The sequence below is a fragment of the Petaurus breviceps genome, unplaced genomic scaffold (genome assembly GCF_028583685.1).
Source record: "Petaurus breviceps papuanus isolate PSGF00001 unplaced genomic scaffold, PetGlider_PUasm1.0 76, whole genome shotgun sequence".
Taxonomy (NCBI): Eukaryota; Metazoa; Chordata; class Mammalia; order Diprotodontia; family Petauridae; genus Petaurus; species Petaurus breviceps.
In genome coordinates, this window is record NW_027186473.1 from 14,312,661 (window position 1) to 14,326,010 (window position 13,350).

Here is a 13,350-nt window from a genome sequence, read left to right on the forward strand (position 1 = left end):
GCGGCGGCCGAGCCTCCCCGGCCCCCGCAGATCGCGCCTCCTGCGGGGGGGGGGGCTTGGCACAGCATGCAAGCATACACAAAGCACGCACTGGAACGGAAAGGGAGGCTTCCCGCAGGAGGCGCGATCTGCGGGGGCCGGGGAGGCTCGGCCGCCGCTCACCTGGCCAGGGGGAGATGGTGGCCCGATCGATGGCGTCCGCGCCCTTGGCGATGCAGTAGTCAGAGTGCAGGAGGGCGTTGAAGAGCGTGGACTTGCCGGCGTTGCTGGAGCCCACCAGATAGACGTCGCCTCGGTAGCGCCAGGAGCGCTGCAGCGCCGAGATCATCTCCTCCACCCCGTAGCCGGTCTTGGCGCTGATGAGCAGCACGTCCTGGACCAGACAACTGGGCTGGGCCCGCTGGCCCCCTGGAGCCCCCGCCTCGGCCCTGGCCCCGGCTCCGACCAGCCTCCCCTTTGCTTTTCCGGGCGCCGGCTGGAGGCCGGCTCGGGCGCACTCGTCCCACAGGCGCTCCCGGAGCCTCCGCAGGTAGCCGGGAGAGTCCCCGGGCAGCAGGTCCACCTTGTTGCCCAGAACCATCAGCTGCTTGGGGCCGAGCAGGTCGGGCAGGGCCCGCATCAGGGGGTCCGGCAGGTCGAGCACATCCACCACGTAGAGCACGAGGGCCGGCCCAGGGCGCCGGAGCGCGGCGTGCACCAGCTCTCGGTACTGCTCACGGTTCACTCGCACCCGCAGGGCCCGCTGGTGGTGCACTAGCAGCCAGCAGCGCTGACACACGGCCCGGGCCAGCCCGCCCGCCTCGGCCTGCGCCTCCAGGCTGCGGTACTTCTCGCTGGGCAGGTAGCCCGGCACAGAGGAGTCCTGGCAGTGTAGCTCCGCCCCGCAGCCGGAGCAGTTCACGCCGCTCGCCGGCACCGTGGGGTCGGGGCTCCCGAACACCGGGTGCGTCCCCTTGTCCCGGGTCTTCCTCTGCTGCTGCGCCAGCCGCCGTAGCAGCCGTTCGTCCCGCAGCAGCTGCTCCCGCTCCTCTTCCTCCTCCCTCCGCTGCAGCTCCGCCGATACTGACGGCTCGACGTCGGGATCCGGCTCGGGGACGTACTCTGGGAACACAAAGCTCTCCTCCAGCCGGCGGGGGTCCACCATCGTCCCCGCAGTCGGCGCCCCTCTTCCTCCTTTCGCTTCCTGATCCTGCTGCAACCGCACCGGGGAAAAGGCAGAGGCAGCCGGACGGCCGGGGGGTGGCCACAACCCCGGGGGACCATGGCGCGCGGCTAGAGGAGCTGCCCCGCGCCGCAAGAGCGGCAGCAGCCGGCGCGACAAGCCCTGGGGAAGCATGGGCACCCGGGCAGGAGCTCACGCGGCAGCGGGAAGGGCGGTGCCAGACTCGAGCACGTGTCCGCGAGGCCTCCCCCTACGGTGGCTCAGGAGGGATTTGCCCCTTGTCAAACTCTGTCGACCCTTCTCTTTGCAAAAGGTGCTGTCACGTATTAATCTTTCTTCAATTTGAAAATCAATGACTGGCCATGGACTTAGGGCTAAAATTTAATAAAATAATAAAAATTAAAAATTAAAATAACACAAACTAATAAAATTGTTTGTAAAATGGATCAAAGTAGATTCCAGGTTAAATTAAACTCTAGGTTTTTTGCGTCCTACCCTCAGGTCCCCAAAGAGTTTACCAAAAGGCAATATCGCGACCTAAGCATTATTATTATTTCCATCTCTCTCATTTCTTTCTGCCGTAATAACAGGCTGAAAATCACTTTAATCCAGGTTTTTGGTCTCCTGCCCCCAGACACTGCGGCAGATCCAGAAACATTCTTTCCATCTAAAAGACCCTAGGCAACTAGAGGCGTGAAACAGACCTGAGATCACAAGCGCGTCCCCCACCCCCCACTGTCCCTCCTCCTCGGCTCCCCTCACACGCCGGCGCAGTCAGAAGGCTAAATGGCCCTCCCACTCTGCTCAGCGCCACCACTGAACATAGCGCACTCAACCTCTGACTGAGCGGAAGTCGGAGCAGGAACCGGAAGGATCCGGAGCTGAGGTGTAGGGTCGAGGCGCAAGGTCTGCCGGGAACACCGGAAACCCAAGCTCACTCGATTTCGTTAGTCTGTCTGAGTGTGGTCTGCTCCTTTCTGATCCTTAATTGCAAAGCGTTTTGAGAATAATTTGTCAAGATGTACGACGCGGACGAGGGTAAGAAACCCACTTAAGAACTCCTCCTGGGCAGGGCCGAGGAGGGGTGGGCTATTTGTTTTATTATTATTATTTTATTTACCCACCTCGAGGGTGCCACTTCTAATGTTGAGGCCGGGGCGTCACTGAGCTCCATGACACATAATGAATAGAGCCTATGGTCCTGGTGCTTCTGTGTCTGTTACGCGAGACATTCCGCATCCTTCCATTTTGTCTTTAATGGTCCCTTCAATTTTATTAACGTATCTTGGTTTTACATTGCATTCATTCCTGAACAGCTCACGATCCTGGTACTTATGTGTCGTTACACTAGAGCCTCTCCTAGTGTCTCCTAACCTGCCTTGTCCTCCCATCTTGTTTTTAGTTAAGTCATCTTGATTTTATTAACGAAATTTTTTTTACGTTACATTCGTCCCTGGGTATCGTCCTTTGTTACTCAGCGAGTCATTCCTTGTAACAGATTTTAAAAACTGGTTCAGCAAATCTAACAATTTGTTTGACTGTATAGACAATATTTCCACCCATAGCACCCCACTTCTTGAAGGAAATAGGTGATATTTTTTTTACCTCTTCTTGGGCCCACCTAACGTTTCTATACTTGTTTCCTTTTCTGTTAAATGAAGTAGTTGGATAAGATGGATTCTGAACTTCCTTCCAGGTAGAAGTTTACAGAACTAGAAACATTCTTTGTTTAGAAAAAAAAAATTCCTTCCTAATTTACATGTAAAATTTTTAACGTTTTCGCAAATTCTGTCCCTTCCCTAAGACATCAAGCAATATGATATCGGTTATATTTGTACAGTAATGCAAAACATTTTCCTAATATTCATGTAATGAAAGAAAACACAGAACTCCCCGAACCATCCCCCCCCCCCCAACATGAAAAAATAAAGTAAAAAATAGTATGCTTCTATCTGCATTCTCAATTCTTTCTCTGGAGGTGGATAGGATTTTTCATCTTAAGCCCTTCAGAATTGTCTTGGACCTTTAAATTGCTGCGAATAACTAAGTCATTGACAGTTTATCATCCTGCAATATATTGCTGTTACTAGGTACAATGTTCTGATTTTGCTCACTTCACTTTCCATCAGTTCGTGTAAGTCCAGGTTTTTCTGAAAACATTCTGCTCATCATTTCTTACAGTACAGTATTCCATTACAATCATCTACTACAGCTTGTTCAACCAGTACCCAGTTGTTGGGCATCCCCTCAGTTTCCTATTCTTTGCTATCGCAAAAAGAGCTGCTATAAATATATTTGTACAGAGAGGTCCTTTTCCATTGTTAAAAAAAAATCTTTGGTATACAAACCTAGTAGAACTATTATTCCTGGATCAAAGGGTATGCACAGTTGTTTTTTTGCCTTTTGGAGGGCACTTGGGGTTAAGTAACTTGCCCAAGGTTACACCGCTCGTTTTTTTTGTGTGTGTGGGTGTTAAGTGTCTGAGGCCAGAACCGAACTCAGGTCCTCCTGACTTTGGGGGCTGGCACTTTACTCACTGCGCCACCTAGCCGTCCGTTGATATGCACGGTTTTGTAGCCCTTGCTTTCCAAAATGTTTGAAACAGTTCACAACTCTCCGACAGTTTGTCATTTTCCTTTTCTGCCATATTAACTAATGTGATAGATGTGAAGTGGTACCTCAGAGTTGTTTTAGTTTGCATTTCTCTAATCAATAATGATTTAGAGCACTTTTTTTTTTCATATGACTATAGATAGCTTTAATTTCTTCATCTGAAAACTGCCTGCTCATATCCTTGACCAATTATTAAATGGGGAATGACTCATGTTCTTATAAATTCAATTCAGTACTCCATATATTTGAGAAATGAGGCCTTTATCAGAGAAACTTGCTCTAAAGTTTTTTTAGGAACATCACCCTTGACCAACATTCACTTGAGGTTTTTTTTGTTCTTTTTGTATTTTCACAGTGCTGTACTTTTGTTTCCTGGTTCTGCTTGATGCACACACCACCAGTTTACATTTCTTCCCATCCTTCTTTGAATTCGTGTTTTGTCTTTATATTCAGTCATTTTGTTATCTTCGTTTATGTAATTTTTTAAAACTATTCCTCAGTTGATAGGCATTAATTTCTTTCCCAGTCCTTTCTCATCTTGTCTTTAGCTTTGTTATGTTCTGCTTACCACCCTAATTCTCCCTTCTTGACATTTTGCAAATAAATGAATAAAAGAAGAAAAAGGAATTATTATATCCTAAGAATTGGGGATATTAATAGAAATAATTAGCAGACTCTGCTCTCAAGGAACTTAAACTCTATTTGGGGTAGATAACACATATGAGAATTCAGCTTCAAGGAGGATGGAAAGGCCAGGAAGTCCCAAAGGTGCATCAACAGGTGGATGATGACAAAGCCTAGGGTGCTTAAGGTCCATAGCAGGTCAGATTAGAGTGCTGAGGAGTTTGAAAAATATAACAGCAGGACAGCTGGTAAGGCCACAAAACTTGATTAATGAGAAAGCATTAAGCATTTAATATGTACAAATTCTACTGGTAAGTGCTGTGGATATAAATTAAAAAATTTGAGAAAGACCCTGTAGTTACTGGTCTTATATTCTAGTAGGGGATGACAACATATATAGGGGAATTGTGTCCATGGAAAGGAGTCATAGGATTGTGAATTGATTAATCGGGGAGTCATTTTATGTGCCCTTTCCAGAAGCCTTAGTATTATTGATTTGAATTTAAAGCTAGTTTTGACTAATGCTTTCTTCCCCTTCTAATCTCCCCCCGCCCCCCACTCCCAGTAGGATTAAGCTTGTCATCAACATGGAATCTATATTTTCACTTGGCAACACATGATACTTTTGAGCGTATTAGGTGGACATGTCTCCTTATGTTATACTGTCTTAATTGAAATTAAGATAAACTGAGGCACAAAGCACCAAGCACAATCAACTTATTAGCAAAGCATGAATTTTCCAATAGACAAGCTCAACCTCCTCAGCTAGCTAAGACCCTGAATGAGAACTGGCATCATTTTTATGGACAAGAGGAGGAACATCCAAAAACTAGAAGACAACATCATAGACAGGGAGAACAATATGATTAGTTATAAAACCTACAGCCTCAGGTAAACAATATTAAATGTTGGTAATTTGTAATGCAGGGCTAGCAACAACCTGTACTTCCATATTTTTGCTATAGGAAGTTCATTGGTGGTGTCCATTTATATGGCTTAGTTGATTTCACAATGATAACAGACCAGATTTTCTTGAAGGACAGCCAGTGGTAGAGAGGTAATAGACCAGATTCCCTGGCATACACCTTCAACCTTCAAAGCTAACTGATATCCTTGACACAAGAATAGAATAGTGATTTGATTAGCAGGAAAACTGAACTTCTAACCCTAACTTAGAGACAGTGAGTGATTTACAGGAAAGTTGAGCTTCAAAACTTAACTCAGAGTCAAATGAAATGTGACTTGGTTAATTACACAAAATGTTGGTGGTGATACAAAATGAAATCAATTACAAAAGAAAATAAATTTTATTTTCTCGATTTTCAACACTTCATTTGATTTTATCATTTAGCGACTTAAGTAATGTTATCCCTAGTTGCATGGATAATATATGCTTATATGATTTTAATATACACATAGGAGACACCTTGTTGAGGAGGGCCTTCATGCTAACTTTGGTATAACTTAGGCAAAATTTTATTTTAAATCAGTAACACAGTAGGGCCTTATATTTTCTACACTTCTTCATTAGACCTTAAAGATGTAATGGAGAACCTAATCTGAATTGTGTAACCTTCTGAGATGTACTGTAGAAAATAATTTGAATGTTTCTCATAAGAACTTCTCATCAAGGAAAATATGTACTATTTTCACACAATGATTGATGCTGTCTTTAAAATTTTTCTTAAGGTTGTATAATCATTATAATGTTTTTCATTCTTTTTGAATGTTTTTCCCAAGAGATAAAGGATCAACACAGATTTCTTTTGTATATGAAATTAAGTCCAGCAGTTTTTCCTGACTTACCTTTTTAATTTAATTTATTTCCTTTTAGGAGAGCAATTGGGGTTAAGTGACTTGCCCAAAGTCACATGGCTAGTAAGTGTGTTGTGTCTGAGGTCAGATTTGAACTCAGGTCCTCCTGACTCCAGGGCTGGTGCTGTATATACTGCCCCACCTTTTAAAAAAAATATCATTACCACTTTTTCACATAGTATATTAATATAGTTATTAATGTGGGGTTTAAATATCCGATTCCACTGTCCTTGAAGTTAAAAAAAGGCTGCATTTCTGTTTCATTTTGTGTTTGTCCTATTCATGACTCAGTTTGCAAATGCTTTGAAAATCATAGCATCATAGAGCTGAAAGGGCCCCTTCAAGGTCCAACTCCTTTATTTTACAGATGAGGAAATTGAGACCCAGAAAAGTTAAGTTGAGTTGCCAGAAACCACATAGGTCCTGTCTACACTTTTGCAATTGCATCTTTTTTCCCAGCTTCTCCCTCCCCTGATTATCCCTCCATATAACTCAACAAAATCATCTTCACACATCTAATAGTATCAGTCTTCTGCTCAAAAACTTCTTGTGGCTTCCTATTGTCTTTAGGATAAAATACAAATTTTTGTCTATTGTGTAAAGCATTTACTATCTGAATCTTACCTTCTTTTCCAGTACTATTTTATCCTCCTACAAGATGCTGCGTTCTGTCAAAACAGATGTTTGCTGTTCTTTAACCTTAGCATTCCATCTTTGGTTTCTGTGTATTTCCACAGGCAACTTGTCTACCATGTTGATTTGAGGCCAGGGGCTATTTGGCTTTGTATCCACAGTGCCTTCTACATAGGGATCAGAATAGGACCTTGGTTTTCATTGTTTTAGGATCATCTAGTATTGCTACATCTTGGAAGTTGAGATGTTCTCTGGTGGCTCATTTTCTTTACTGTTTTTCACTATTTTGTGAGTGAAACTACTCATAGCATTCCATGATTGTATGCCATAATGTCTTGCAAATGAGTTTATGCTCTAAACTGGTATTGGCCTTAGATGCTGTGTAAATGTAACACCTCATCCTTCCTACATTGGCTGCATCAATTGGTTTCTGGGCTCCTTTGAACTGCCTGTTTCTGAGACTGCCTATTGATGAAACTTTTGCATAGGTTAAATTTCTTTTTAGAGTCAGTAGCTTGTTTAGGTCAAGTTGAAGTTGCTGTAATGATACAGTGTTTTCTCATCTTTATCCTTTCTTTTAAGTTAATATTTATTGATATTATGTCCACTGCTCCCTCAACTTGAACCAGCCATTTTATCTATCTGGTCTCCTCACTGTTCCTTAAACAAGCTGCTTAATTCCACATGTGTCTTTGCTTATTATGTTTTTTCTTCTCTAGTGATTCCCTTCCCATGTTTTAGTGCTTACTTACATTCTACTCTGGCTGCCTATCTCTGACTACTCTAGCTCACATTGATCTCTCCCTCATGTCCCTGACCCCACCCACTGAGAAGTCAAGCAATATGTTATCAGCTATGCATGTAAAATCTTGCAAATCATATTTCTATATTAGTTATATTTCACAAAAGCAAGAAAGGGGCAGCTAGGTGGCACAGTAAATAGAGCACTGTTTAGTGGAGTCAGGAGGACCTGAGTTCAAATCCAGCCTCAGACACTTACTACTTACTAGCCATGTGACCTTGGGCAAGTCACTTAACCCCAATTGCCCTGCCTTTCCCCCTCCAAAAAAAAACAAACAAAAACAAAAGCAAGAAAAATAAAGTCAGAAAATTATACATCAATTTACACTCAGTTTATCAGTTCTCTCTCTGGAAGTGGATAGCATTTTTTCGTCATGAGTCCTTTGGGGGAAAAGTTTAGTTTTAATTTTCAAAAATATTGCTTTATTTACTACAAAGAGCAGCATGTATGTTATTGGAATACAGAGAAGTAAAAAAGTATTTTATGATTTTTCTTTGTAGATATGCAATATGATGAAGATGATGATGAAATCACTCCAGATTTGTGGCAAGAAGCTTGCTGGATTGTTATTAGGTAATTTTTTTCAAGGAAAATGAAGGGATTCTTTGAGTAAACTTTTGATAAAAGGCAAATGCTTTTTCTTATATATGATCGGGTCAGAAAATGATCTAGAGAGAAGGATTTTTCTTAGCTAACTAAAAAAGTAGTTCTTAATGAAAAGTTTGGGAGACTGGTTGAGAGTAAAATAGTATAATTTACCACATTTTTCTATGAAATAAAGCTTTTCATTTTTCCAGCTTTTAAAGGAAGTTTTTGGAAAAAGTCTGCTTTTTCTCTCACATTGCCTTACTGCTTGCTATATTTCTCACCATTTACAGAGTTCTCTTTTCTCTTAAACTTCTCAAGCCATTGTCAGGTGCCTTACTCTAGATCAGATAGGTGGCTAACCTGTGACCTCTAGCTAGGCCACATGTGACTCCCTAGGTCCTCAAGTGTGGCCCTTTGACTGGATCCAAACTTCACAGAACAAATCCCCTTAATAAAAGGATATATAGAGTCTAAGATTCTCACTCCTTTGCCAGAGCCCCTGTCCATTTTCTACACCTTTCTCATCAGCTCCTGTCTTACTGGAAAGATAACGGTCTTTCCACCTGTGGATTGACCTGAGGGAGACCACATCTCTCTCTTGTGACCATAAAATGAAAATAATGTATTTTTGGCATCCCATATTGGAACTTTGATGATTGTTTTCTACAGAAATGTTGTTTTAAATGGAAGCTGAGATAGATTTCCAGGTGTAATATTTCAGGTACATTATAGGCTTAGGCTTAGGCTTTTTTTGGGTAGCTTTAGAACTTAACTAACATTTGCTTTTGCAGAGAAAGCATTCCAAGTTCCACATAATTGAGAAATTTTAAACCACAAGTCATTCACAAAATGAATAAAGAAAACTTAGTTACAAAACCCTATGTATTTCTACTTAGGTTATTTCTTTCCATTCTTATTGCTACTTTCCTAGTTCAGACCTTTATTACCTCTTTCCTGGATTGTGGCACTAATTGTTCTTTTTGATTCCTTGTTCTGATTCATCTAACACACAGAGCACTGCCAGAGTTGTGATCATGTCACCTCCCTATTTGAAAACCTCCACTGAGTTATCCATTATCTGCCAAATAAAGGCCACAGACTTAAGTCAAAGGACTGAATTTCAAAGCTGTTCATATCACGGTTCCAGTTCACCTTTTGAGTTTTATCTTTCCCATATAATTTATCACTTTCACATATAATTGTTTTTTTGAGAAAATGTACTGCTTACTAGTTCATGAAATCTTCCTTTCCTTTCCTCCCTATATGCATTTCTGTATGTAGGCCTCTCTCTGTGTTTGGAACATATACTCACCCCTCACCTCTATGCCTCTTTCAAGGCTCAACTCAGGCTTTTCCAAATGTTCTACACTCCCCACTCCCCAGCTGAAAGTAATCCTTTCTTTGAATCTCTTCTAGCACTTTGTATTTCTCTTGTACACTTAACTTTCTATTTATTTGTATACATGTCTTATTATCTGCTATTAGATTATAAGCTCTATGAGGGCAGGAGACATGGTTTGTTCTTTGTATTTGCTAGCCCCTAGTATGCTGCCATGTAGATGTAGCATTATATATTGTGAAGAGCATTGGAATTGGGAGCCTTTGCCTTTTTTGGCCCTGTCAGTTTCCTCCTTTGTTAAATGGACTAAATTACCTCTAAGTTTTGTTCCAGCTCTATGTCTTTGTTCCTGTAGTCCACTTGATCTGTTTATTGAATTTTAATTTTAATGATACTACATAATTATGGTTCTTCAGTTTCCCAGTACTTCTGTTTAATTTCCCTTACTACTCTATGCCCATGAGACTTTCTCCCAAGGATCATTCCTTGTTTTGGGTGAAGATAGACCCATGAAATGCCTTCTGTGTTTCTGCTCTTTCCTTATATTTACTGCTTTGATTATTCTGAATCCTTCCTCTAGAGAGCTCATCAATTCAAATGACTTTAACTCTCACCTTTGAAGGTGTTACATAAATTCGTGTTTCAGTTTTAGTCCTGCATCACTAAGTACTACTCTAGATGCTTCACTTGGATAGCTGCTTTCACTTCAAACAAAACAGCATGCCCCAAACTAAGCTTATAATTGTTTCCTTCTCAGAACTAGTTTATTCTATCAATGGCACCACCATTCTCTCTGTCTCCTAGCCTAGAAACTTGTAGTCATCTCTGACCTATCCTTTTCCTTCATTCTTTTATAATGTCAGTCCTGACATTTCTTCTTTGAAGTGCTTCACCATTCTTATTGCTCCCACCTTAGTCCAGGCCTTTATCAAAACCTTTGTGATTTCTTTTTAAAAAATATTTTATTTTATTTTATTTTATTGGGGGGGGTTTGGAGGGGGGAAGGTAGGGCAATTGGGGTTAAGTGACTTGCCCAAGGTCACATGGCTAGTTTTTGTGTTAAGTATCTAAGGCCAGATTTGAACTCAGGGCCTCCTGACTCCAAGGCCGGTGCTCTATTCACTGTGCCACCCTTAGCTGTGATTTCTTACTCCAGTGTCTTTCCTCCAAAATCTGTTTCGTATCCTTCTGTCTGACTAATATTCCTAAAGTTTAAAGGCCTTTAGTCTAACTTTATACTATCTAACTGATATTATGTCCACTGCTCCCTCAACTTGAACCAGCCATTTTATCTAGGCTGGTCTCCTCACTGTTCCTTAAACAAGCTGCTTAATTCCACATGTGTCTTTGCTTATTATGTTTTTTCTTCTCTAGTGATTCCCTTCCCATGTTTTAGTGCTTACTCACATTCTACTTTGGCTGCCTATCTCTGACTACTCTAGCTCACACTGATCTCTCCCTTCACTGAAATCATATATTACTTATTGTTTCTTTTTTTGCCACAATGTGGTGCTTTAGTTTAGTTTTATTCTCATTATTGATATGCTATCTTATAGTTTCTAATATTTATGTGTGTATAAATATTGTCTCTCCAAGTAGATGTAAGCTCAGGCACATAGAGAATGTTTTGTGCATTTTTGCTATCTTGTGATGTATTAGCCACTGCTAGACACAAAGTGGGTGTTCTATTGATAATTATTGAATAGAATGATAACAGGAAAATTGAGAACAGCAATGAAAACATTCTTATGTTATACCTGACTTTAATCTTTGAACTTCTCAGTTCCTATTTTGATGAGAAGGGTTTGGTTCGACAACAGCTGGATTCTTTCGATGAGTTCATTCAGATGTCTGTGCAGAGAATTGTGGAGGATGCCCCACCTATAGATTTACAAGCTGAAGCTCAACATGCTACTGGAGAGGTTGAAGAACCGGTAAGATAGTCCATAAGACATCTCAAATAGCTTCTGATTTTTGTAATTTCATACCTTTAATGGCTTAAAGGCAAATAGTATAATATGCATTTATTTTTTTTGCTTTTTTTTTAGGGGGGAAGGAAGGGCAATTGGGGTTAAGTGACTTGCCCAAGGTCACACGGCTAGTAAGTAGTAAGTGTCTGAGGCTGGATTTGAATTCAGGTCCTCCTGACTCTAGGGCCAGTGCTCTATTTACTGTACCACCTAGCCATCCCATAATATGCATTTTTAATGACTTTTATTTGGTAGCATATACAACTACCTTGATTTTCTGTACTATTGAAGAAGTGCATTGTGCAGATAATAAAAAAATTTCTTTTCATTGTAGAGTCCATCCTGTGACTCTACCTCTTTTTTCCCCTCAGAGCACACTTCTTAACTGTATCTAGATTATGTTAATATTAAAGTGAGTTTGTATTCCCCATTGAAAACGAATGGTGATTTAGAAAGGTGTTGTGATGGTTGATGAAGGGAAACCATCCTGGGATTGAAAATTTGCTACGGGTTAGTCCCAGAGTCTGTGTGTATAATCAAAAGTAAAAGAAATCATGAGCACTGAAGTGGGAAGGTCCCATTGAGTGGTTGAACTGGGTGATTTCTTTTTGTAGAGGAGGAAACTGAGACCCAGAGTGATATGCCTAAGTTCACACAGTGAGCTAATGACAGAACCAGGACTAGAATTTACTGATTCCTAGTCCAGTGGTCTTTCTAGCTATATTGCTCTACTGATACTCTGTCTAAAGGCTGGTCTTCTAGTGAAACAGAGAGTATTACCAGAAGTAGAATGGGAATACATTTATTCATTTCTTAATACATTCTGTTCTCAATTATTTATGCCATTAATATGAATAGTTTTTTAAAAAGAGGCAATGCCAGAAAATGTTAATTGCGTTCACCGTTAGAGCAGTTTGAGCGAAAGGAAAGACCTAACCCGAAACCTCTGGGTTGGAAGACAGTCACTTTGAATCAGATGGACAAAGTAGGAGAAAAAGCTAAGAGGGAGGGATGATAAGAGTAGAGAGATCAACAGATAAGTAAGGAAAGGGGTTTATGCCTCCTGCCTCCCCCTTTTCCTATTCCCTATAATTCAGTGTCCCAATTGTCTAACCTTTAGCACATCAGATTTGGTTCTCACAAAATGACATTGAACACCTACTTTGTGAGGCATTGTTGAGTATATAATGAGGCATAAGACACAGTCCTTTGTTTTCAAGGAGTGTACAGTCAATTTGAGATTTGATCGTGTTAATGTTTTGGTCAAGAGTCTAGAACTAGAGATGGAAAGTTGGGGGTCAGGGAGCATTGGCATGAAGATGATGGGGGAGCAGTATGGTGGATCTGGGTTAGGTTAGATATTGTGTACTCTCATGAGTCAGAAGCCCAGAGCCAAAGGGCTGGAGCTGGATTACGAGAGCAGAGATGGAGCTAAGAAAGGTGCACAAGTAATTATAAGCAGAGGAAGATGGAAAGAATTGCTGATGGGGGTAATGGAATGGTGTGAGAAAAGGTGAGGTGGTGGTAATGTGCATGGTGTGTTGGAGGTTTAGTTAAGTGGATTAATTTGGTTAGAAGGAAATCTTAGATAGTGACCAGATTGAAAAGTTGACTTTATACTCTAGGTGATCTGGAACCACACAAGGTTTTTTTTTCTTTGAACAAAACATGTGTGCCACAGTGTTTTACAAGGATGTGAAGAGACATTTTAAAGATGTTTTGGAGTGGGAATAGATTGTAAACAATTCACCTGTCAGGTAATAATGTGTTGAGCTTGGAGATAGTCCTTGGGACAGACAGGAAG

The 13,350-nt window shown here is 41.4% G+C and overlaps 2 protein-coding genes across 2 annotated transcripts in view; one reads left to right on the top strand and one right to left on the bottom strand.

Moving 5' to 3' along the window:
• The window catches only part of NOA1 (nitric oxide associated 1), a 10,363-nt gene extending 8,437 nt beyond the window's left edge, over positions 1–1,926 (bottom strand). Inside the window, exon 1 of the mRNA XM_069105294.1 lies at positions 163–1,926. Within this exon, the coding sequence (XP_068961395.1) occupies positions 163–1,336 (1,174 nt within the window). The 5' untranslated portion in view covers positions 1,337–1,926. The remainder of the gene's footprint in view (positions 1–162) is intronic.
• Positions 1,927–2,042: 116 nt separating this feature from the next.
• Positions 2,043–13,350, top strand: part of POLR2B (RNA polymerase II subunit B) — a 29,565-nt gene continuing 18,257 nt past the window's right edge. The window contains exons 1-3 of the mRNA XM_069105293.1: positions 2,043–2,200; positions 8,150–8,222; positions 11,360–11,510. Of these exons, the coding sequence (XP_068961394.1) occupies positions 2,182–2,200; positions 8,150–8,222; positions 11,360–11,510 (243 nt within the window). The 5' untranslated portion in view covers positions 2,043–2,181. The remainder of the gene's footprint in view (positions 2,201–8,149; positions 8,223–11,359; positions 11,511–13,350) is intronic.